This window comes from Coregonus clupeaformis, chromosome 2 (genome assembly GCF_020615455.1).
Source record: "Coregonus clupeaformis isolate EN_2021a chromosome 2, ASM2061545v1, whole genome shotgun sequence".
Taxonomy (NCBI): Eukaryota; Metazoa; Chordata; class Actinopteri; order Salmoniformes; family Salmonidae; genus Coregonus; species Coregonus clupeaformis.
The window spans coordinates 25,784,576-25,809,586 of record NC_059193.1 but is presented as its reverse complement, the minus strand read 5'-3'; the positions used below and the strand labels follow the sequence as shown (position 1 = coordinate 25,809,586).

The following is a 25,011-nucleotide window of genomic DNA, read 5'->3' as shown; positions in this document are numbered from 1 at the left end:
GAAGTACATAACAATGCCATTGTGCCACGTCGTTACCATCACAAAAGCCATGTAACACGTCCGAGAAAATATTTAACGGCACACATCCTGGATTACCGTGCTCAGTGAATACCTATGCATATTCAACAGGCTTCGATCTGCAGGTGAAATAAGCATCGGTAATTGATAAACAGGTTATAATGATGGTCGTGCATAGTTAGGTAATTCGCTGATGATTGTTAGTCTGTATGCAAATGCTAAGGATATTATGAAGTGTTACTTTGATTGTTGCAATGCGTAGCATTTAAAACTAGTACTAAACCCGAGGTTATAAGGAGCTAATTACGCATGTGCGTAATAGTGTCCAAAGATATCAAGTCATTCCACTGACTTGAGAAGTTTAAGAAACTATATGAACAGTTTATTTTATTTTTATTATAAACGGCAGACTATTCAAAGTTTTAACACTACATTTTGTTGTGTTATTGTGAAGGGGCCTCTCTTACTGGTTTTTATTCATGTTCACAGCATCACTCAATAAGAGCTTAGTAGGCCTAATCAATAATTTACAACTTAGTGGCCAATTACATTATTATTTTTGTTAAATTTAATTTTGTCAGAAGAAAACATAGGCCTTGAGTGCCTTGCGTAATTTTAGATTTGAATTGAGTTAAGAAAAAGACCAGTTTAAGATTTGGCCCAACTAGCCTACATAGCAGGCCTATTTTTTTGACCACTTGAACTATGTTATTGTATCACTCAGAGACCCCAACACCAACGGTTACATGCACGCAATAATGCCATTATTGTGGATAGTCAGATTAATATAATAGTTGGATTAAAACGTTTACATGCTTTGCAAGAAGAACTTCCGAAATCAGGCCACCTGATAAATGCAGAAAATCGCCAATCAAAATAAACATTCTACCACAGTGACCATGTCATTTTTGGAAAGCATATTTGATGCTGAGTTCTGACATATAAAGTTTGTATGTGAAAACTACTTCTAAAACGCATACATTCAGTTGTTTCGAACTCACTTCACTCGCGCTAAAGAGGGAGGCTCGCTCCGCTGGTGCTAGCACATGCGTAGATCAATTACACCGCTGGAACATTATCTAATAATTCGAAAGATTGCTCAGAAAACCAGGTGTTTTAATCGGCGTATGCTTACTTCGATTTTGACTTTACGCCTATTAAGATAAGCAAAGTAAGGTGACTATTGCCATACATGACTATTGCCGTACTCGGTCTTCTGCCATAATCAGTTTAATATCGAATTATTAGTATGCATGTAAACGTACTATACCCGTAACAGTTTGTGCAGACTTTGCCAGTTGGGAAGAGGTTTGATTATAGATGATGATATAGGTTTGAGTATAGCTGACTATAGGCTACTCCAGATATGATGAGAGCACATCTGTGACTGTGAGCGCTAGTCGTGGATAGATTGTTTTGTGCGGTGCCAAAGCTGTTCTATAGTTCCAAATATATTCCCGTCCATATGTCAAGATGAATGAACACTTCATATTAATGCTATTCACATACATAGAGCCTACTGCTGTATTCACAAACACCACTGTCAGACAACCGCTACACATCTCCTACCACGTGACTGCCAGTGCTTTCTAATCCCATTGAGAATCCTCAGAAAGGAGCCTTTCATGTTTTTCTTGTGGATATAGGCCTACACTTCGTTTTCTCATCTCAAAACACGATTATGCTAGGAGTTATCGGCTTGTATTAGGTTGTATTCGTCTGAATAATGTATTATTTAGGCTTTTCTTCCGATATGCCATCATCAATGCGTGGCTCAGCTTTCGTGAGCGTTGTTTCACAGAGCCACTCGTAGGGAAAGCCTATCCCATTTTTTGACGTCATGGGGTCCGCTAGAACTTGAACTGCATGGGTAAGAAAAAAAATGTCCTGGCATGGGTAAGAAAAAAAATGTCCTGGTGAAATACAAGAGCGCGTTTGTGCAAGAGGAGGGTAAACGGAATTTAAATACAGTCTTAAATCTGTTTATATGTGAAGATGGGGGTAGGGCAGGGCTGGAAGTGGGGGTAGAGTCTGTGGGGGTAGGTCCCAAAATACTGTGTTGTAAATATGAAGTCTTATAGCTATACAGCATTCATTTACAATCATAGCCTACAATCATCACTGAGTAAAGTTAAATCATGATTCAAACATGATAGGCTTCTATGTCTCCCCCATGATTACTGAGGATTAGGCGACCAGTTGGTAAACATATATTTTTTCAAGGGTTTTTGCTAGGCTAATGCATATCAATTGTTTAGCATTATGACTTATTTTAATTCACTTATATTTTAGTTTAATAGATTGATATTATTTAATATTTGTAGAGTAGCCTACATACAATTAATATTTCATGAGACTCCTCGATTATAGGCTACAACAACGTTTCTCAAAACGATTTTCCGCTGTAGTTGTCCATACATTGGCAGCAGCACTCAGCACGCATGCGTAAAACGACTGACGTGGTGCTCAGTGGTTACTTTTGGCAGCCTGAGTAGCCTAATAGGCTGAATGACGATACTTTCCTGCTAACTCATGTCCTCATTTGCCTCACTCTCTTGGCTTACTTTTTAGTAGTTGTTAGTTTGTTAGTTCTCACGTTGTGATCCCATTTAAGTGGCACTTTCATTCACACATGGCGTATGTTTTGTCCAATCGCACCTCCTAGAAAGCACCAAGTAGCCTACAGTCGATAACTTTTCCAGTCCATCTTCCCAGAAACAAGATGCTAAAATGGCGCCTTCCTCAGTGTCAAGTTCAAGTGAAGTGCCGACTCTCAAAGACAAATGTAATTTCTGTATGATCTTAGCAGAGAGTATAGGCTAATACAACAATGACAAAGAATGATAAACGTCGCAGTTCGTTAGTTTTCATAATTTTTTAATTTCAGTCAAAAATTTATTTTCACATTTCTTCATAAATAGTTGGTAAAACAAACAATCCAACGAACGATAGCCTACTTTAAGTTGTACAAGGAACCTTTGTCTCTTCCCGCTAAATAAGGAATAGGCTTGCTGTTGTATCATCGTTTGCCTCGATTGTGGCACAGTGACACAGTTCATCAGTAAAACATTTTGCTTTTCAGGAATAACTTGGAGTGTGACCCATTTCTCCCAGAAAGTGTTACAACATCACATTCTAGCTGCGTTTCTACATCAGAAATGTGCTCCGACTTCAGGCCATGGGGCATAAGGGTTGTGGGAATTAGAAAAAAGTATTTATTTTAAATTAATGTATAGAAAATAGTATATAAAACATATATTCCTTAAATTATTTAAATAAACGTATTTTATATATCACTGTCACGTACGAGGTACTGTTTTTACACTTTGTTTTAAAAGTAGTGCTGGTGGTCTGAAATCGTTCTCATAAGCACAATATATTTTGTGGTATGCATAAGATTAAATTCTTGAAAATAGGTTACAATGAAATGCTGTAACTCTTTGTGCCACTGAACATATTTTCCCCAACCCACATAGCCTATATCTATTAGTATTCCTTAGACTTAATTCACACAAAAATGTTTTCTCGACAGGTTATTCACACAAGCAAATGTGTAATCAAACTGCTCTATATGCAACACCACAGTACTTATAACAAATAACACGCTTAGTTACACAGAATAATTACATTTAAAACAATGCAAGCTGACAGACAAAAAAACTTTTATTTTGAAGATACTGTGTTGTGACAGTTCCATTGTTGCCGATGCACACATTTAAACATACTTGCACATAGACATTGTTGGAACTATAAAGGACTGCCAATACTGGCTCATATGTTTGGGTATTTGACCCGAATTTGAAATACTCAAAATACTGTCACCTTGGTTTGGAAGTCATGAATTAACTAGGTATAACATCTGTCAATGGCTGATGGATCTTTCGAATCTGAAATTATGCTACAAATGAACTCTACTCTCTGATTCTATAAAAGTCAAATACACAAAAAAGTTAATTTGACCAAAAGGATATCGACAGAACCGTTTTATATAGTTTGCTACCTCAATTGATTACAATTCAGATTTACAGAATTGATGATTGACATGTCAATGGTCTCTCTCACAAGCTAAACAATAAGTGATGGAAAAATCAGCATCATATAGACTAATCCATAATATTTATATAGACTATATCGTAGATCCAAATAAGACACATGTATTGGTTAAAAAAAAGATACAATCGCAATATTGGAGCTTTATAGTTGATCATAGTTGTTTAATGCTAGCTGGTTATGACCCAAAACTGTACAGTCTTGTTAGAAAACATTTCCATAAATATCATTTAAGTTTCAGAACTTATACCCATAATTAAATTACAAATTGATAAATATGGCATCATGGATATGTATTTACAATGTTATTAACAAAAGGCAACGTTATATTTAACGGTAACAATCGTAACCTAATACCACATTTCTCCACCTGAAAACAGACATTGACAACAGATTCGACCCCATCAAACAAGGAAATACATTCACGAGTATATATTTATTTATGATTTATTTTTTGTTCAAGTTCAAGACAAAGACTTTGGCACGTTTCTTAAGACTGTCTGAAGTTTTAACAATCAATTGAAAGGCGACAGTAGTGTGTCACCGTTATACAAAACACCGTGAAATATTCTTAATTTTCCTTTATTTTTTAAATAAAAATTTGAGAAAATACATAAAATGAAAAATAAAATAATTATCTGAAATCTGTAAACTAAAAAAGGAAAAAAACATGTTTTTTTAATTCTTAGAAAGTATTATTTCATTATTTATGATTTATTTGTTTTCTTCGAACTCGGAATAAAAGTCAAATTTCGAATCCTGAGAAAGGACGAGGCCTGCTACTGGCTTGCTCTCATCTCCTCGTGTTGTTCCAATCCCATTTTGTGTACACCTTGGTGTGAGTACTTTTTAAGGTTTCCTTAAAACCTAAAACCTCTTGGTCCACATGAGAGCTTGCTTCTGACTTCAAACGTACCATTCATTAAAGTTGGGTGGCAGTCCTGCATCGCTGTGCCCAGATGTGTTTTGCACGGCTGACGGTGGTGTTTTTGTTGGGTCTTCAGTGTTCGCTGACACCAGAACTGGTGGTGTGGACGACTCATATCCAGAACTTGCTGCTGGAGAGGACTCAGAACCTTGAGACTCGTGTACCTGTAATAATAATAATAATAATAATAATAATAATAAATACATGAGGAGTTACCTATGATATATTGATATATATATATAGGCCTATAGCTTGGAGAAGAACGTTGAATATGTTACCCACTGATACACACTCAACACAAGCTATTTACAATTGACCCTTTGATCTATCAAATTGCTATTATATTGCAGGCTTGCAGCGTAATTTGCTTATCAAACTTAGCCTCCTAGTAAGTAGTAATATTTGGGAAATTAACATTATACTACACTCCAACCTAGTGAAATAGCAGTGAAAACTTTCAGCTGAGTATGATGCTGTTTTGGGGCTGATGCTTTGATTAGCCAGGCTGGGTCAATTGATTAATGTGTTTAAGGTGTAATTAACACGTTAATTACCTTCATGTGTTTCCTGAGAGAGCTGGGGTGCGTGTAGGACTTGTCGCACACTTTGCAGATGTATGGCTTGTCAGAAGTGTGCACGTGCATGTGCTTTTTCCTGTCACTGCTGTTGGCGAAGCGTCTATCACAGCCGTCAAATTCGCACTTAAACGGCTTCTCACCTGCAAGATGGAAGAAACACAATGAATTAACCCCTATACACAGTAGATTGATTAGCCTACCACCACGACATATGCAAACTCAACATGCTCTTGAGGAGAGATGTTCTGCTGGCTTGTTCACCATTGATGAAGTCTGCCCTGTGAATAGCAATAGCATGCATGTGTTCAATACAGGCCTACATTTGTTAAGTTACACAACAACGTGCAGTGAATGCTATTGTAGGGTTTGATGTAGTATGTACTTTGATATTAGACAATGGTTGTATGCTTTGTCGAAGTGTGTTTGCCTAGGCTACAATGCTACTACCCAACTGCTGCACTGATTTGTAGGATGGAGTAGCCTATAGCCCAGCAAAAAAAGGGAGTCCATCCTAATGTAGTTAGGCTACTTCACTCACACTTTAGTTTTGAGAAAGTATGTGTCCATCTCTCTCTTAATACACACACAACTCGATCAACACCTCGAGAGCGTGCAGAATAGCTTCTCTAATAGAGAAATATGTCCACACATGCCAACGTCAAAATATGCACATTTAATATATATTGAGATAGGCCTAAATGAGGCTATCAATTCCTTCAACAAATGCAATCTTCATTGCATAAAATAATATTATGGATATTTTCGTTCCAACATATTTGTTATCTATCCCAGTCTAAACTAGAAGCCAAATTGCGGCCTTCACTCTTGCATTAAGCTATAAAATGCAACAATCTCTCCACAATATGCCTATTCTCTTTCCAATGCAATAGGCCTACTGCAAAACGAAAATAGTGGTATATGGATAGGCAACGTAAACGTGTGGCTTTTTGTCAGCAAACATGAGAAAAGTAAATTACCTGTGTGTGTTCTTTTGTGAATTTTCAAATTTTCCGACCTGGCGAATATTTTTCCACAACCAGGGAATGGACAGGGGAATGGTTTCTCTCCAGTGTGCACTCGAATGTGGTTCACGAGTTTGTACTTGGCCTTAAAAGATTTCCCCTCTCTCGGGCAATCCTCCCAGAAGCAAATGTGGTTACTTTGCTCGGGGCCGCCAACGTGTTCCATGGAGACGTGCGTCACCATCTCGTGCATTGTGCTGAAAGTCCTTTCGCAAGTCTTTTTGGGTCGGTTCATCTGGTTCTCATCTATCCATTTACAGGACATTTCTTGCTTTATGGGTTGCCTCATGTATCTAAAGAAGGCCCCAGGACCGTGGTGTGTTGGCACATTCATCCCCATATTCATTCCCATTGGGTGGTTGTAGTTGTGGAGCTGAGCGCCATAGGGGTCTGTCCGAGGGCTGGCGACCGGACGGTATGGGTCGGGTCTTCCAAAAATGTCCCCGCGTAAACCAAGATGCATTTGACTGTTGACTACATGTCCGCTTGGCGAAGTATGGCTCACGCCCTGGTCATGGAGCCCTGAAAACAACAGATGTCCTGGGTTATCGGAGATTCCAGGGGGTCCATGCAGGCTCCCCGCAGAAGCGGCAAAGATCCCATGCTGGGCACTCGATGCAGCGGACTCTCCAACGCCACGGTTTCTGAATAGAAAGTCCCGGGTTGAATTGAACGGTCCACCGCCGTACGAACCCACCTGTCCGCCGTGATGGTGTCCCAGGGCAGCTGCATATCCACTGGCTTGCGGGGTAAAAGCTGAAGTCTGACTGGAGGCTATATCGTGAGCCACCGGGCTGAGTTTGAAAGCTGCAGAGTGGGATGAATCAGCGAAGGGATTGAGTCCCAAACCTGGGTCTCTGTTCCCTATCTCATGGTGTCGCGGTGTTCCGAAACCCCCCACTCCTAGCGATGGGAACTGCGGACCGCTGTCAAGGAGCATAGTCATTGGGCTCAAGCGAATTTATAACGAAATTAAATTAAATTAAACTGAAACTCCAGGTTAGTAGAGCTCACTCTAACCTCGAATAACGGGAACCCGATTTCAGTGCGTTGAAACGGCAAAGAAGAATTTAAAAGTAGAAAAACAAAACAACAAAAAAACAATCCTTCGCTTACACAGCAGAGAGAAAAACTCCCGTGACTGGGATCCGTGAGAAAGAGGATCAAACTTCCCCCCCTTTCCAGACGAATGATGTCCTTGGACTGATAAAGTCAATCACTCACTCCCTGCACATAAATGAACTCTGGAGGCAGTGCTACGACGCCCAATGAGAGCTCAGCTACCCATTTGGCACGTGACGCCAAAGAAGGAAGTTAATTGGCTAGATGTCTGTTGATTGGCACGGGTTGGTATTGAAAATGGCAGTTCGTCTCAATGGTTTAATTTGATTGGTTAGTGCAGGCATTATTTTGCAGGTAAGGTAACAGAGCAAGCACTCTGTCGCTTCAATACCATGACCCTTGTTTATTTCCCGTGTTATAATGCATAAACTGTGGCAGAAGTCGAATAAACACCATTATAAGCTGTAAATACCCAGAGGACAATAGTCATAGCAAATGTTTATTGTAGATTGTCCTAACAAAGTTATTGAAAATGTGTTTATCTGATACAACTTTAGAAAAAATAATCATTATTTAAATTTCAGCCTATGGTTTACATGTCAAATAATTCAGTCATACACGAGCATGCTGTTTAACCAACAATCACAATTAATCTTCTATGCATTGGGCAAAAATATAACATTTTATTTGGTGCATTTTGGTGGGGGCATACATTTGTAACGTTTACATGTTTCGGGAATAGTGTATTTCAAAATACACGTGTAATAACAGTAAATAATTCCTGTTTACAACATCTATCTATCTATCTATCTATCTATCTATCTATCTATCTATCTATCTATCTATCTATCTATCTATCTATCTATCTATCTTATTTGAGTATTTTGACTCTTATTAACTGAGGACATGAATGCAGTTGGCAGAGATCCGAAATGTGGCTTTCTTGAAGCCGCTTGAGAAGGGAGGGGGTCTTTTTTTTGCAAAGCTCTATAGGGTGTAAGACGCAGGAATAAAAGACATAAAGAAAGATGGCAGTAATTGTAATATCCTGAGATTTTTTGCTTAGCCAAAAATTCGTGCCATTGAGCGAATTTCACAGGGTAGCCGCTGACTCGCTGCAGGACACATAAAATCTGATGAAGTTCAGAGACGCGTTGAGTGCTTCAAGCGGCGCTTTATATCTCCAATCCTTTCACATCCCTTACCCCTCAATCTGTCCCAGGAAGGAGTTCACATTCTTTATTTTAGACATCTGAAAAAAGAAAAAGAGAAAAATCTTCAAATCAGTCCTTCATTCTGCTTTTGGCCTTATCCACTCCGCAACCATTCCCACAACATATTCCTCTTCGAGAAAAAGTGTTTTAAATTGTAAGGTGAGTTTTCATATTTATACAATATTTAAATTCTCAAGGTTACTTTTCTTTTGAAGGAAAGCAACCGTGGAGTAATTGTAAGTAGGGTTCTGTGGAGGTGTGTAAATCTGTGCTTAAAGGCTTTTTTTTTTTTAAGTCAGCTCCGGACACATGTTTATGATATTCAGAACTTTAGTTGTTTCTTGTGGTACCTTGTTTAACGCCTAGCAGTCATCTTTTTTTCATCAAAATTAAACGTTTGTGCTTCTTTTAGAGCAGATAGATCTCAGCTGCGTTCCTAAACGCAACAACTGATTTTTTTTAACGAAAAACTGTATGATTCCCGCTCCCTCATTTTTCTCCCTACCGCGCGCGCTCTCTCCCCCCCCCCCTACATCCCTCCCTCCCCACTCGTTCTCTCTCTCACACACACTCACACACACACAAACCCTCTTTTACTCTCTCTTCACTCTTTCGCCCCCTCTCTCTCTCTCTCTCTCTCTCTCTCTCTCTCTCTCTCTCTCACACACACACACACACACACACCGTGTGTGAAAGAGAGGGGGAACATGAGTTAACTGTGAATAGCCTTGCAGCCTTAGAGCTTGAGATTTATGGCGACCTTTGTGAACTTTCACAAGTGACAGGCAGTTAAGTTTTCTTAACTTTTCCTCTTCGATATTTTATTGGCTTGTTGAAACGAAAGGACTCGGTGAGGTTATTATATATGGTATGTTCACAGTGATGGTGTTACTATAAAATGATTAACGATGAGAAGCACGTGCACTGTTGTCTCTACAACGGAACGCTCAATTAGATTAGACACCAAGTTCTCCGCAATATTAGGAGAGTCTTGGAGTGTAGACTATGGCGAGAGTTGTTCACCGACCTTTGGCATCAGAAAGGGCCTCGTGTGTTGTTACAGGTTACTGTCTTCACCAAATAATCGAAAGCAACTGTTGCTCGCGGAGAGCCAAACACATAATGTGATGCAGAAACGACCTATAGGCCTAATGTTCTTGAATTTCAGACGAATACATTGATCCAGATGCGAGCATTATCTACAACTTTGCCGAGAACCACATAAAACGTTAGTTTATTTATATTTAATTTGTCTTTAATTGGAAAATACTATATCCTATTGAGTTTCCAACGACACATTTCGTGACCCAACTGGTTGTACTATAAACAAGATGAAACAAAGTTAAGTTATCCAATTTTGCCATGTTGATGTAACAAACTGAAGATCACATACAGAGGGATTACTGGATTTAGTACCAGGATATTGTGGGGAAAAAATTCCCCACTTCCGACACTCCTTTTAGAATTATCAAAGCGTAGGCCTCTCAGATGCGTCGACAAGATTACACACTTTTTGCTGTTGTTGCTATCTACTCAAACATTTCGAGGTTTGTTGAATAAGACTGTAAACGTAGCCTACTACATTTGCCTCTGTACAAATTTAATTAGGAGGAGTATTTTTTTAAATAACAAAACTTGTGTCTGTTGAAATTTTAACAGATTAGGTCCTGATACTGAAATGTTAGGCCTATGTCTTTTGCCCTCAGTATATTTTGTTTGTCGACACTGGTTCAGTACTTACTGTATATTTTTTTCTTTAACGGGGTTTGATTTGAATGAAACATGATAGCATCTTATTATTAGGCCTTAGACACTTTATATATATATATATATATATATATATATATATATATTTAAATTGCTATCACAATACACACTATTTATTATCGTCTCATCGTTTGCATTGGTGTAGCTAAACACTTCTGTTAAATGTAAAAATTGTCATGCATGGACATATTTTGCTTTCGTTTGATTGCTTGCAGACAAATTGATATGCTAAAATATCTCCATGAATGCAGCCTACATCATATTTTTTTTCACTAATCAACCGCCGACAGTGTAATGTCCCAATTTGAATGTGTAATTAACTTATGTATTGCTTGCTATGCCTTATTTAAGTGTTATATTTACCAAGGTGATTCTTTTTTAGCTCATGTAGCTTCAGCGAGGAAATCATTTTCGGTAGACTGTTGCATGCTCATAATATTTGGCCCTGAGCATGCGCATGAGCTTCGCAGAAACACTGTTCTGGTAGTCTAATATCTTGTAAGACTATTTCTTATACAAATCGCTCTCTGCGTTGAGAAAATGGGGTAAATATACTGCACCACCATTGCCTTGATAATGTACAATTCATAATTGTCTTGCGATGCAAAGATCCTCCAGAAAATATAACAAATATAATCAAATGTACCTATGCAATTTATATCAATGCAGTCTTAAGGACACAAATTGTGAGATAGCTTGTTGGCCTAATGCACTTTTCTTATCGACAGTGTCAATGAAAACTATACTGGACATGGTAAACAAATTAATTGTATTTGATAGCTCACATTTGAAATATTTGACAAACTATTCGAATTCCAGGTTAATATAGATGTCTTTGTGCTATGGTTGTTCATTATTAGTATGGCTGGGTCTCTCTCTGAGGTGTAGCGGTGCCTGAGATTAAGCCGCGCGTGCAGTAGCCCTGGACAAGTTTATTGAGGAAACTTTCCTGCTCAACAGTTAACCCAATAGTTACCAAACAAAAATATTGTCTATCATTCACTGTCAATGTAAACAAATTAAAACTGAATTATAATCCAATATATATATATTTGATTATGATTCAGTTTGAATTTGTTATATACATACATTTCAATGTGTAAACTATACCGAATTTCTTCCTGAATTGAATCGCGGGAAAATATGATTTATTGCATGGTCAACAGTAATTGAGTTAGTCTGTCGTTATTTACATGAAGAAGTTCAAATGAATCGGTAAATGGTGTTAGAAACACTGGTCAATTAATGGATACTGATACATGGTGTTGATGTGTTGTTTTTCTGTAACGGATTGCAATATATCTAAAAGGATTTTAGGTGCACTCATGTTTCGACCAATCTTGTTTTAGGCATGCATTTTGGTGTGAATCTGAAAAAATAATATGCGGTTTTGACACAGTGCATTATTAAAAAGTATTGTATAAAATACACTTGCTCAGCTTATGGGAAAGGCCTATCTTTTCACCTCCAAATCGGCAGAGCGAAAAACCAAGAGGGAGCTTCTCTTAGAGCAGAGTGGACAATACACAGTGCCTATATCCAATGGGACTATTAGACATGTGCATACATGTTCATGCACTCATATTCATATTTATAACAACTTAAATTAAGGTAAAGTCAGAGTCCATTTTTGGATTCTGTCTGTAGTTTGTTATAGTTTTAGTTATAGTAAAAAAAAAAAAAAAACATTGTTAAAGAGGCAAAGTTCTTAAAAACTGGGCAAGATAGTTATTTATCATCCCATCTGGGACAGATGATATCATTTGACCACTGTTTATCCATGTTATTGTCCATGTTATAGACACAAGTACCCCTTCTGCTACTCAGAGGCAGCCAAGATCATAAAGGTCATATATGGAGGAGGAATACAGTACAAATCTGCCCAATCTCTCCCTGCATTAGCCATCGCGTGGGATGGAGTGCTTTGGCTGTTTTCTGCCATTTTTTGGGACTACTTTTTCAGATCGCTGAGTTTGGAAGTAAACTATCTTGAAGATACATAGATACACCTTTCCCTCAAAGATATACCTTTGTGTATCAATCAGTCATTGTCTTTCAGGGTTCATAACCTGTCCACTGCTAAGTACATGTTCTACTCAGATGTTAAAGGTCCAATGCAGCCATTTGTATCTCAATATCAAATCATTTCTGGGTAACAATTAAGTACCTTACTTTGTGATTGTTTTCAATTACAATTGTCAAAAAGAAACAAAAATAGCTTCTCAGTGAAGAGTAATTACTCAAGCAAGAATTTTGCTAGGACTGTCTGGGAGTGGTCTGAGTGGGGAGGGGAAAACTGAAAACTAGCTTTTATTGGCAGAGAGGTTTGCAACTCTCTTTCTTATTGGTCTATTAACTAATTTACCCTGCAGGCAGGCCAAAACTATATCCCACCAAAATAGGTATACATTTTAGGTGGACTTTTAAACAGCTTTTACACTAAAAGGGCCTTATCATCATTTTCACAATTTCACAGTATTATTCCAACCTCATAGTATGGAAATATATATAAAACACAGATAAATCACACTTTTTACTATCATGTTGGAAATGTGTCTTTCCTACATTAAAGGCCTTTAATGTAGGAAATACACATTTCCAACATGATAGTACATGACAGTGCACACTTTGGTGTTTGTGGTCATTTCGGTGGGTTGGAACAAGTGACTCTACTACGAGTTCAAGACATGCACCATTGACCCTTGGCTTTTTAATCATGTCTGTGATATGGCTTATCAACATGGCTAATTGACCCCTCGCTGCGATTTATTGGAACATCTGTCTGCAAATGGCCTCACCCTAAACCTCTTAATTCATCTACATTTCATAAAGTCATGACAAGAGGGCAGTGCCAGTGAATAGTTTTAGACACACATGGACACACACGGATACACACACAGATACACACACACAGATACACACACAGATACACACACACAGATACACACACAGATACACACACACAGATATACACACAGATACACACACACAGATACACACACAGATACACACACAGATACACACACACGGATACACACACAGATACACACACACAGATACACACACAGATACACACACAGATACACACACAGATACACACACACGGATACACACACAGATACACACACACGGATACACACACAGATACACACACACAGATACACACACAGATACACACACACAGATACACACACAGATACACACACACGGTTACACACACGCACGGTTACACATACACGGATAAACTATCATTTTATACAGAGAGTCAACATGGTCTAAATCACCAAAATGATGACCTATGAACTGATATCACTAATTGTCTTTTCCATTAGTTTATTTTCCACTTCGGCTGGTTTTATGGGTGCATCTATGAAATACATGAAGCTGCCCATGAGTCCTGTGCATTTTTCTCTATTACAGTGTAATAAAAGGCCTGAGCAGAGTAGTTTTTCACTTATTTGGGTATGATTCCTGTTGATTATCGTATAGGACTAAGTAATAACAGGTCATGAACAATGTGCACAGCCGTGCAATTTACAGAGGGCCCTTTCTAACATGGCGATGGGTGCCATTTTAAACAGCATTCGATCATCGCAGACACATTGCGAAAGCTAAATAGAGCTAAGTATAGGTAAAACCCATGCCTGTGCATTAGGTTATTGCCCTGATATTCAACTACTGTCATAAAATTGACTTCATAATATAAACTTCTATGTTAACAACCATTTACAACATTTGTGTGTTCTTTGTAGCCGAGTACATGTTGATTCTGCTGTGGCTATAGGTTACAACTCAGGCCTCATAAGCCACTGTTGATATCAGTTTCTGCTATTCTATGGCTGTGTATTTTTTATGTGAAGTGTGACATTTTATTGTGATCGTCTTACATGTATCATGTATTGAATGCAATCAATACTATTAGTGATAGCCCTGACCCTTGTCTAGTGTGTTGGTAGTCACAATTTAGCTGTAAACTGTAGGCCTAAGTCTTGAGTTAGCAATCAAAACTAACTTTAGTTATATCAACTTTAAATTTAGAGTTATCCTAACTAATACCAAATTTACTTTGACTAATAAAATAAAGTAATGTCAACTTTACAGTTTGTCAGTATAACTTACTATTTATAGTTGAATTAATGTAGGTTTTATTAGCGATAACTAGCCTACATTTTGAAATGACTTCATATTTTCTATTAATCTAACTTGCTATCCAGTTAAGTAGACTATATATACATTGACTAAACAACCCTAACCCTAGCAATGATATCATTGAGATTTCAGTAGGGAACATTATGCTCCCATCTGTCTCTTGCTCATGTGTGAGCTTTTTCACCAGTTTCAAAACTGGCAGTGCACTCAGTAAATGTCAACCAACAAACAGACCACTTTAACTACAATGACATTCTCAGTAACAGTTACAGAAATGTTGTACTTGTTACTTTTTACATGTGGTTGTTTATCTACCTTCGTTGAATGCACTAACTGAAGTTGCTCTGAGTAAAAGTGTCTGGTAAATGACAAAAATGTAAATACAAAAATGTATGGTTGCAAAGCATGGTGGGTACCTTTCTAATGAGCTCCGCCCCTCGAGAATAAGTTGAAGTCATCTTAACTTGACATTTTTAGTCAACACAACTGTTATGTTGCTTCAGTTGTTTTGACTTCATGGTTGTGCATTTCTAAGTTGAGTAAGCACATCGTTTTTTGGTAACTTAACATTATTTAATACGTTTTGACATTTTGAGTGAGTTGAAGTCAACTCAACTTTAAAAAAGTCAACTCAACAAATTTCGCTAATGTAGTTGACAGCTGCTAGATAAAATGAGTCATTTTGACTGGATCTCAAGAAAAAAAATTACAGTGTAGGCATCAATTTCACATAAAATGTTAGAGGACACAACCTAAAGATGTTGGGTTGTTTATGGGTATGTTGCATGTAGCTGTTATTAGGACTATAAGGAAATCATGCCATATGCAATATCATTGGTCAATAGATCAATAAAAGGGGCGGCAGGTAGCCTAGGGGGTTAAGAGCTTTGTGCCAGTAACAGAAAGGTCGCTGGTTCGAATCTCTGAGCTGCATAGGTGAACATTCTGTCAATGTGCCTTTAAGCAAGGCACTTAACCACAATTGCTCCTGTAAGTCGCTCTGGACAAGAGTGTCTGATAAATGACTAAAATGTAAACGTAAATAGACAACAGTTCTGAAAGATAGTGGGCCTCAATGAAAGGTGCATGCGGAGGCAAATGGCAATGTGCATAATTGATCATAAAAGTGAGTTTTCACCAACTTTATTGATCTACTTTTTGTTTTACAATTTATTTCGAAAGGAGGATATCCCCTAAAACCTTGAAATCCCGTTTTAGGCTATTTTATAGGCTATACTATGCTAGCGACTGAAACGTGATGTTGTGAGTATAGGCCAATGTATATTGCCAATGGACTTCAGCCATTTTTTTCGGAAAGGCGCCAGGTTAAAGGCCGAGCAGCCATTACAATAATTACAAAGTTTGGCCAATGCTGTTTGTCTATGTTAAGACATCTCGCTCGTTTTGTCTGGGCCTAGTCCCTTGTGACATCAGAACAACAATGTTGAAACTGGATTTGAAAGTTAGAGGACAACACAGTCTTGATAAATAATAGTTGACTAATTAAATCTACATTCGATGTGCACCCCCACAAGTGGCTTAAATTAAAATGTATGCCTTCTATAACCAAACGAAGACGCATGGACTATTAATTTGGGAACATTGTTTTTTTTGGCCTGCATAATTTACAACTAAAACCCGCTAAATACAACTCTAATCATTTGGCATGAAAAGTTACTGTTTGAAATGTGTTTGCCAGACAGACGAGTAGTTGCATGGCCCGAGTTCCGCTTTTCACTGCAGCCCTTGGAGATACAGTTTACTTTTCACAATAGTTATATTTTCACTGTTCATTTTCTACAAGTGAAAGATTCTGCTGGTTGAACACCTATACAAATAATACATCACAGTTTCTCCTCATGATCGTAGCCTACATGCATAAAACAGGACAGAGTGGATCCCATTAAAGGCGCTACGGTAGCCTATATGAATGACTGCAGTTACAGTTGTGTGTCTGGAAATGAAGAAGGTTGACTTTGCTAAACATGCTCGTTAAATCAGGTGATGTAGCATGACGTGAGAGAAAATCCAATCGGTTTAGAGTTGTCAGCGAAATGAAAAGTAGTCTGGTAAGAACACGGAAAAAAATGAACGGTTTATGGAACACGTTTATGGAAAGCCATTGGAAAATCAAGGTGTAGGCCTGTTCGAATATCAAGAAAATAATTATAAGTTTTTTTCCAAATTAGTTAGTAGAAACCCATATGCAAATTGTCTGCTTGTTTTGATGGGGTTATTGCCCTTTTGCCTTGAGGCCAGAACCTTGTACCCCCACCATTCAGCAAGATCATGCAACGGAGTGCATGCAGATTGATGGTTTCATATGTTAGTCTGGCTATCCGGACATATTGTGCTCCATTGACTTGCAACAAAACTTTATCTTCTGTCATGTCAACTTATTTTTATCAGCAATTCACATATTGTGTTTTAAAGTGACTTAATTTTTTGTTTAGCAAAATATTGTTGTTGTTTTCAGTACGCCAAATGTTTTGATATTGTGATTGTTTTAGGTATTTTTAGGGTATAGGGCTACTCTCCTTTGTTTTTGTTTGGCCCCCCCGTCAGAACTGAAGAAAAAAACCGGAATCTTAACCTAGAATGTCATTTTGGAACCTATTCCTACCAGTAAAATAAACATTTAAATGAAATTAAAAGCTCTGACGTTTGATACTTTAACATTGCATTTCAATATCTTACTTTTGTAGACTTCCACACAAAAATGTCCAGTAAATAGAAATTTACGAATAGGCGCTTGTATTGTGGCGCCTAGAGTCAAAGAGCCACCAACATTTGGCAGTGTATACCGCGGCACATTTCAAAGCATTTTCTCTGAGATATTTGAAAACGGAGTCGTGCAGTGAACGCCTGCGTGTCCCTTTTAAAACAAACCCAGCGCCTGTCAATCATACCACATTCCAACCAATCCCAAAGGCCCTTTTTTAAAAGCAGGTTTGCCTGCTGTGCTTTTATATTGCACCATGGCCTGTTTCGGAGCATTTTTACTACCACTGTTATTGCCACAAATCAAGAGGGCAAAGTGAACGGCATGGGACTCACACTAACTTTAACGAACTTGAGTCTGGTTCCTGCTACTGGGAAGTTCACGGCCAACAATTTCACATGCAGATGATAAACAGCAATGAAAATGGAAACAAGATTTCTAGGTAAATCTTGAGCACAGAATTGGTTGATTTTGCAAACTCTCAGACAAACTCACAGCAAAACATGACAAGCCTGTCGAGGTTTAGTGGCTGCCCTCTTTCTTGCGTCAACCCCGGGGAGAGCAATACTGAACCCAGCGTGGTGCTGCCACCTTTGGCAGGGGAGCACATGGGGCACCCCACTGGCAGTTCCTTAAAACTCTGCCCCTCGCACAATTTGCGAGACTACCCCGAGACGAGGTCCAGTGCATATGTTGACCATTCGGTTCCCCATTTTGCAGACTCTGGATACTCCAGCCACCGGTTAGAGCACAGCCCTAGGGGTATTATCATTGGAGCCAATCTTTCTGGAGCCGGAATGCCACCCGTCACTGATCAACTGGCATCAAGAAGTAACCAACATGGCGGGATTGGAAGGTATCGTGACCTGCCTAGCTATAGAGATAGCAGAAGCCATGCTTTTTTCACCGCATATCACGAGCAGGCCCATGGTTCCTCCGACGCAACCCGAGATCTCTCCGGTCAAGTGATGTTGGGTCTACCTGGGGACCTCCTCACCCGGACGCACCCTTATGGCCAGAGCATCAACGGCCCCAGGGGAAATAGCCAACAACTTGTTTCTCAGTTCCTGGGTCTCTACAAACCGCTGAACATGGCAATTCAGCGTGGAGGGGGTGACGCTTTCCTCAGGTGCTCCAGACAGAATCTGAAGCACGAACTGGTGTGTAAGTGGAGTGACAGCCAAGAGGGGTCGGGGAAGCAGCCATGCGCCAGAACTTTCGGGACTATGTATGAACTTGTCACCCATGTGACAGTGGAACATGTCGGAGGACCAGAGCACTCTGAATACGTGTGTTACTGGGAGAATTGTCCGAGGGACAGAAAGCCTTTCAAAGCCAAATACAAGTTGGTGAACCACGTCAGAGTCCACACAGGGGAAAAGCCATTTCCCTGCCCTTTCCACGGCTGTGAAAAAGTTTTTGCAAGATCAGAGAACCTCAAGATTCACAAGAGGACACACACAGGTATGTAACTATTAGTGTAAATAATAATAATGATAATAATAATAATAGTAATAGAAATTAGCTAACATAAAAGTTGGCAGAGAAAGATCTAATCAATTATCAAATTTGCCAAAATCTTGTAAATTTTGGGGGGCTAAATTTACTCTGAGAAAATATTGATAACCTAATTTAAACCACATTTTAAATGTTTAATGTTATATTTTACTAAATTATATTATTATATACACAAGTTAGATTGTGTAACACAACTCAATCTTATCTCTATGTATAATGACACTATAATAACATTTTATAGTGCACAAAAATATTAGCAAAAGCAATTGTTTGAACAAACTTTTGATTGTTTTCAATGACAGTCACTGTCTGCCATGCCAGATTTTTTACAATTAAAATGTGCATAGTCTATTATTATTTAAAGAAATTATATAATAATAATAATAATTGTTATTATTATTATTATTATAAATATATATATTTTTTATTAATATCGTCATATTGTCGTCTGTGGTTGTCATTGTTTATGTTGTTCGTGGTGCTGTTGTTGTCTGTGTAGTTTCTATAATATGGTTATGACTTTATAGCCTGTCATTATTGGTGTGGTGGTAGTTGCACAGGAGAGAAGCATGGGCAACTGCAAATAGTAGGACAGAAGACCTGTAGTACTACTGCTGCAAACAAGTAGATTTCAGGCCCATTTGTTTGGGTGCTTTGCCCACTCTTGCGCTTAAATAAATAAATAAATAAATGCCGGGACACCGGAGAGTTGTGACGTAGCTTTTAAGCTTCGCTCAGTTGCAGCCCCAGTAGGGGGACTCCTCTCTGCGCAGGCGCAGGAACAACGCCAGACGTACTGTAGTAGTAGAACACAGCAGCCAAGTAGGTTATGACGACACAGGTTATGTTGTTATGTAGGTTATGTTATAGACAACACAATGCCTTTATAGTCTGATCTCTGCTACATTTCACAGAGATTAACAGGATTTAAATGTTAAAGTGCAGTGAAAATATAGGTCGTAGATAACTGAACACAGTTTATGTTGTCCTTTAAAAAAAATAAAAGAGTCGAATGCTTCCTTAAAGAGAAATGTTGTGTGGACAAAAAATAATTAATAATGATGTCGTTGGTAGCCAGAGTTATCTAAATCAACACACAGAGAAAAACCTTCAGTGACAAACTTTTATGGTAAGAACCCTTAAATGTTATACATGCCAATGCCACGTTATAGCAAACTTTGCTGTGATGTTAAAATGTAGGCCTACGTGACAACATTGATTTTGGATTGAATGAATAGTATCGTTTTAATCGAATTAAACAGTAAATACAGATGCATGTATGGAAATATTAATAAATCACATTTCTAATAAATGTTTGTCTGGGGAAAAATATTATTTTAGAAATAAATTATGGTTTGTTGGGACTTATTGAGACGAGAAAACACATTAATAACAAGGGTCAGACTTGGAGAGATCGACGGTTTGACATATTCCTTGGTAGATGATGGGCCTATTTACTGCAGCCTTGGGGTAAATCGTTGACGATATGAAGGGAGTTTCGTGGGTATGGTAAACTTCTATGGGAATGATCTGTTCCACTTCTTGCCATGTTGATTATCTTCATGATTATCTTCGTCATATCTTCGATACACTTTTCGACAGAAGTGTCAGTTTAGAGTAGTTTTTGGGGCATTTTCCGTGTAGGCCTATATTAAGCTACAGTTTTCATTAAATGTTCATTACGCTTTGTGCAATTCTACCCTTTATTCAGGGTTTAGGCCTACAATCGAAGTTACGGTTTAGGGGTTATATTAAGGTTAATATTAAGCCTAAGGTTAGTGTAAAGACAACACAACTGTCTTAAAACATGAGCAAGTTTAATGTATGCATTCACATGAATTGTAATTGCACATTACCCAGGGATAATGAACCCAAAACTCAAATCGACATGACTTTCTAATATTTTAAGAATGTTTTGGAATTAGGCCTATAGGCCTACACACCACTTGGTCATAAACTCCCAATTATCATCATTTCGATCGTCACTTCTTTATGTGCAAATGTATAACAATATAAATGTAAGTTTAGATGAGTTCACAAGCCTAACCTAGAGGTTTAGTACACATCAGGCACCAACCATATCGTAACACGCGGTCATTTCTCTCTTTGCACGTTTAGGTGAAAAACCTTTTAAATGTGAGTTCGAGGGCTGCAATCGGAGGTTTGCTAACAGCAGCGACAGAAAGAAGCATTCTCACGTGCACTCCAGTGATAAACCCTACATGTGCAAGGTCAGAGGGTGTGAGAAGTGTTACACCCACCCAAGTTCCCTCCGGAAGCACATGAAGCTCCACTGCAAGGTCTACAGCGCGAAAAGCAGCGATGGGCGCGAGGGGGACGGGGAACACCTTGCAGAGGCCAGGTCACCTGACGTAACGGATCAAGCCGAAACGGCCTTGTCCACCACCGTGACGCACCCTCAGCCGCCCACCTCCCAAGAGTCCTTATCCCCTGAGCTTCAAAACGAGTCGACTCTGAGGTCACGTTTCCATCACACATTCGACAATAGTTTGGACTACTCCTCACATAGGTCGCAGGGCCTCTTGGATCCATTGTTGATACAGAGGAGCGGTTACAGACCTGAGCCCACCCAATACCCATGCAGCCAGGCAGGCCACAGTTTCGCCCAGAGCTCCAGGACATTTTCCACTGCCTCACCCTTTCAGAAAAGTATTGTCAATGGGTGGTATACGTGCCACAGTGGCGTGGACGCTTTCTCACCAAAGCAGTGTAATAACAACATATCATCCATTTGACTCAGTTAAGTCGCCTGAGTGACGTTGGCCTACACAACTTGGGTCTATTTGTGTTATGACATCTGTTATTCTTGGATTATATAGGCCTATTATTGCGTGTGTTTTTGTTGATGTTGTAGGCTATAAAAATGTGCCACGTCGAAGTTATTATGTGTCGTAGTTTTGAAAACTTGCTAAACTATATATACAGCTTTGCAAAGTGCGTGATGGTAAGCTTTAACTGTTCTGTGACGCACAAACTCTATAGGCCTATGTCTGGTGGGCCTTGAGTTGTGTCAATTGTAAGAAACAGGCCTATTGTAACACACGTGTAGGCTACATTGAACATTCATCCCCCTTCTGTTGGAGTCTTGGAATAGAACATCATGAATACAAATGCTGTCTACAGTACATCTGCCTATTATTTGAATGATCATCATCATAGATGCTTGCTATAGGACAAGGAAACGACATGGATTCAACGGGAATGTCTATGTGTGGTTATATATAGGCCTATATGAATATCTGAAAGTGGAAAACGTGATATAAAAGGAACTATACTTGTATTCTAACTTGGAAGGCTATACCAGCATATGTAAAGGACTGGGTCTTCGTGGAATGTAACTGTATCGTATTGTGGGAAAGCATAGAAACGTGCATTACTCATGTCGTGTTTAATGTAAGGCAGAACTTGGAAATAAAATATTATTTAAAACCTATTATTTCTCGTCAAGTTTAATTTTGAGGCCAAATAACAAGTGAACCAATCATGACATCCTATGATTTATATCATACTATAATTCAAAGACATATTGAGTATCATATCATTATACTCATTATAACACTCATTTGTTAAATATCATGATTAACATCAGATGAAGGGAAGGCCTATAAAGCTTTCAGCAGCTTTGCTCTTTTCCAAGAAGAGTGGAGTGTAGAATATAGTTTCTGAAGCATGATCCGCCTCTCCGCCTTTCGGCCTGCCCCCTCCCTCCTCAGCATACACTGACATTCTTTCTTTGTATATGGATATTTTATGCATTTTTGTGTAAAATAGTTTTTTTCGGCATCAGTCACAATCGACGGTATTCTCGATAATAATGTAAATGTTTAATTACAATTCTACTGTACATACTGTAATATGTATTATGCATTCAATATTTAATTAAAGTATATTCTCTTTGATCAGGCCCTGTAATTAAGCCCAATGCATTTTCAAAGAAAACGTGCTATAGTGCCACAGTGACTCCTCACAGACTCAATGCGCTTTGTTTATTTCAGTGTTACTAGATAACCGTGCACTGTTTCAGATTTCTTGGAATTGAATTAGCATTTCATACATAGGTTTCTTGGAATTGAATTAGCATTTCATGCAATACATTGAATTCTGTATAGGCCTGCACTGAATTCTGAGCATCTTGGTTCACCTAAAATAGCCGACCGCGAGCTGGCCAACGTGTTATACACGTGCCCATATACTCTCAATTTCATTTGTAAAATGTTATTAGGAGTGCACACGTATTAAGACATGAATCAAGATTCAAACCAAATCCTTGCGCCCTTGACAGTTGACGGGTTTCATTTGATAAGGAGCAACTTATCGAAATCAAGCGGAAATCGAGGTCAATAGGCTACAGGCCCATCATTGAATGTTTTAGCAAATGTCAGTTTCTGTACTATTTAGGACAAACAAACAGTGGTATTGATGACAAGTTTGTTGCTGTCTTGGCCCATGATGACACACAGTGATTGCGCAGGGGAAAGCCATTATTGATTGCAGTGTGCGCAGTTCAATCAATCAATCAAATTTTATTTATAAAGCCCTTTTTACATCAGCAGATGTCACAAAGTGCTATACAGAAACCCATCCTAAAAAAGTTGATATCCTAGAAATCACAGAGACACCTGGTCTACATTAGGGCGTGCGTATTTGCCACAGTCATAGCTGTGCGATTGTCTGGCCCATTTCTCAATTCCATTTCTCACAATATAGTTTTTCTCAAATGCGCGTCACAGTCTCCACCTCTGTGCATGCAAGAGCACACCATCCAAAGTACGCATTTTCAAGGTTGTAGGCCTAGGTGAAGGTTGCTTTCTTTGTGATTAACTACATTTTACTAATACTTCCTTATATTTTCTAATTGATGTCAACGTAGTTTGAGGTCTTTACCGTGTTGGTGTTTCTCATGCTGTCAGGTTGAGTCTGGAAAATATCTTCCTTACATTTTATTCTTTGATGCTATTGGCTATCTTTGTCAAACGGTGAAACGTGAGATTATTAGACCAGTTTGCTGATGTTTTGAAAGTAAATATGTTTAGTGATTTGTACAGCAAAAGTAATGGCCCTGCCCGAAAGCCCTGTTTATATACAGGACCTTTGGAACTAAAGTGAAATTCAATACATGTTGTATAACAATTACCTTTTACTAATGAAACAATGTTTATTGTACTATATGTTTCTACCCCATGGTTTTCATCACTGTAAGCAGTTGATATCCAATTGTAAGCGGAGTGCACAGACCTACACCGTTGTTCCTCTGTGGGTGTTTGCAATTTATATATATTTTTCCTTTATTTAACTAGGCATGTCAGTTAAGAACAAATTCTTATTTACAATGACGGCCTACCCTGGACGATGCTGGGCCAATTGTGCACCGCCCTATAGGACTCCCAATCAAGGCCGGATTGTGATACAGCCAGGAATCGAACCAGGGTCTGTAGTGACGCCTCTAGCACTGAGATGCAGTGCTTTAGACCGCTGTGCCATTCGGGAGCCCTGCTATGAGGTATTGTCTGAATTCCAGTCTTGGAGAAAACCATTCAGATGTTTGATCCGACTCATATCACAGTGTACTTGCATCAGTGTGAAATCCGTTTGTGAACAATGAATTATTTGATGTTATAGAGCGAGCCAGCCCTAGATATCCCTTATAAAGATTGTTCATTAATAGTTTCACATGATTGTGTTGTTACTATATACCAATTTGTTCTATTTTTGTGTAAGCAGTTTACATGTCTGTGTACCTATGTTATTCCGGTATTAATAAGCCATTAATTCATCTGATAATTTTGCAGTAACACAGACAGATCCTAGTACAGATATTACAGTAACACAGACAGATCCTAGTACAGATATTACAGTAAAACAGACAGATCCTAGTACAGATATTACAGTAACACAGACAGATCATTGTACAGATATTACAGTAACACAGACAGAGATATTACAGTAAAATAGACAGATCATA

The 25,011-nt window shown here is 38.6% G+C and overlaps 2 protein-coding genes across 2 annotated transcripts; one reads left to right on the top strand and one right to left on the bottom strand.

Moving 5' to 3' along the window:
• Nucleotides 1–2,878: 2,878 nt before the first annotated feature.
• Nucleotides 2,879–7,820, bottom strand: LOC121532195 (zinc finger protein ZIC 3). Its single transcript, XM_041837980.2, has 3 exons — nucleotides 6,552–7,820; nucleotides 5,551–5,714; nucleotides 2,879–5,160 (listed from the first exon to the last, which is right to left on the bottom strand). The coding sequence occupies exons 1-3, from the start codon at nucleotides 7,540–7,542 to the stop codon at nucleotides 4,975–4,977; spliced, it is 1,341 nt and encodes a 446-aa protein (XP_041693914.1). The 5' UTR covers nucleotides 7,543–7,820; the 3' UTR covers nucleotides 2,879–4,974.
• A 9,969-nt stretch (nucleotides 7,821–17,789) lies between these two features.
• Nucleotides 17,790–22,473, top strand: LOC121532189 (zinc finger protein ZIC 4-like). Its single transcript, XM_041837968.1, has 2 exons — nucleotides 17,790–18,974; nucleotides 21,147–22,473. The coding sequence occupies exons 1-2, from the start codon at nucleotides 18,014–18,016 to the stop codon at nucleotides 21,782–21,784; spliced, it is 1,599 nt and encodes a 532-aa protein (XP_041693902.1). The 5' UTR covers nucleotides 17,790–18,013; the 3' UTR covers nucleotides 21,785–22,473.
• Nucleotides 22,474–25,011: the final 2,538 nt, after the last annotated feature.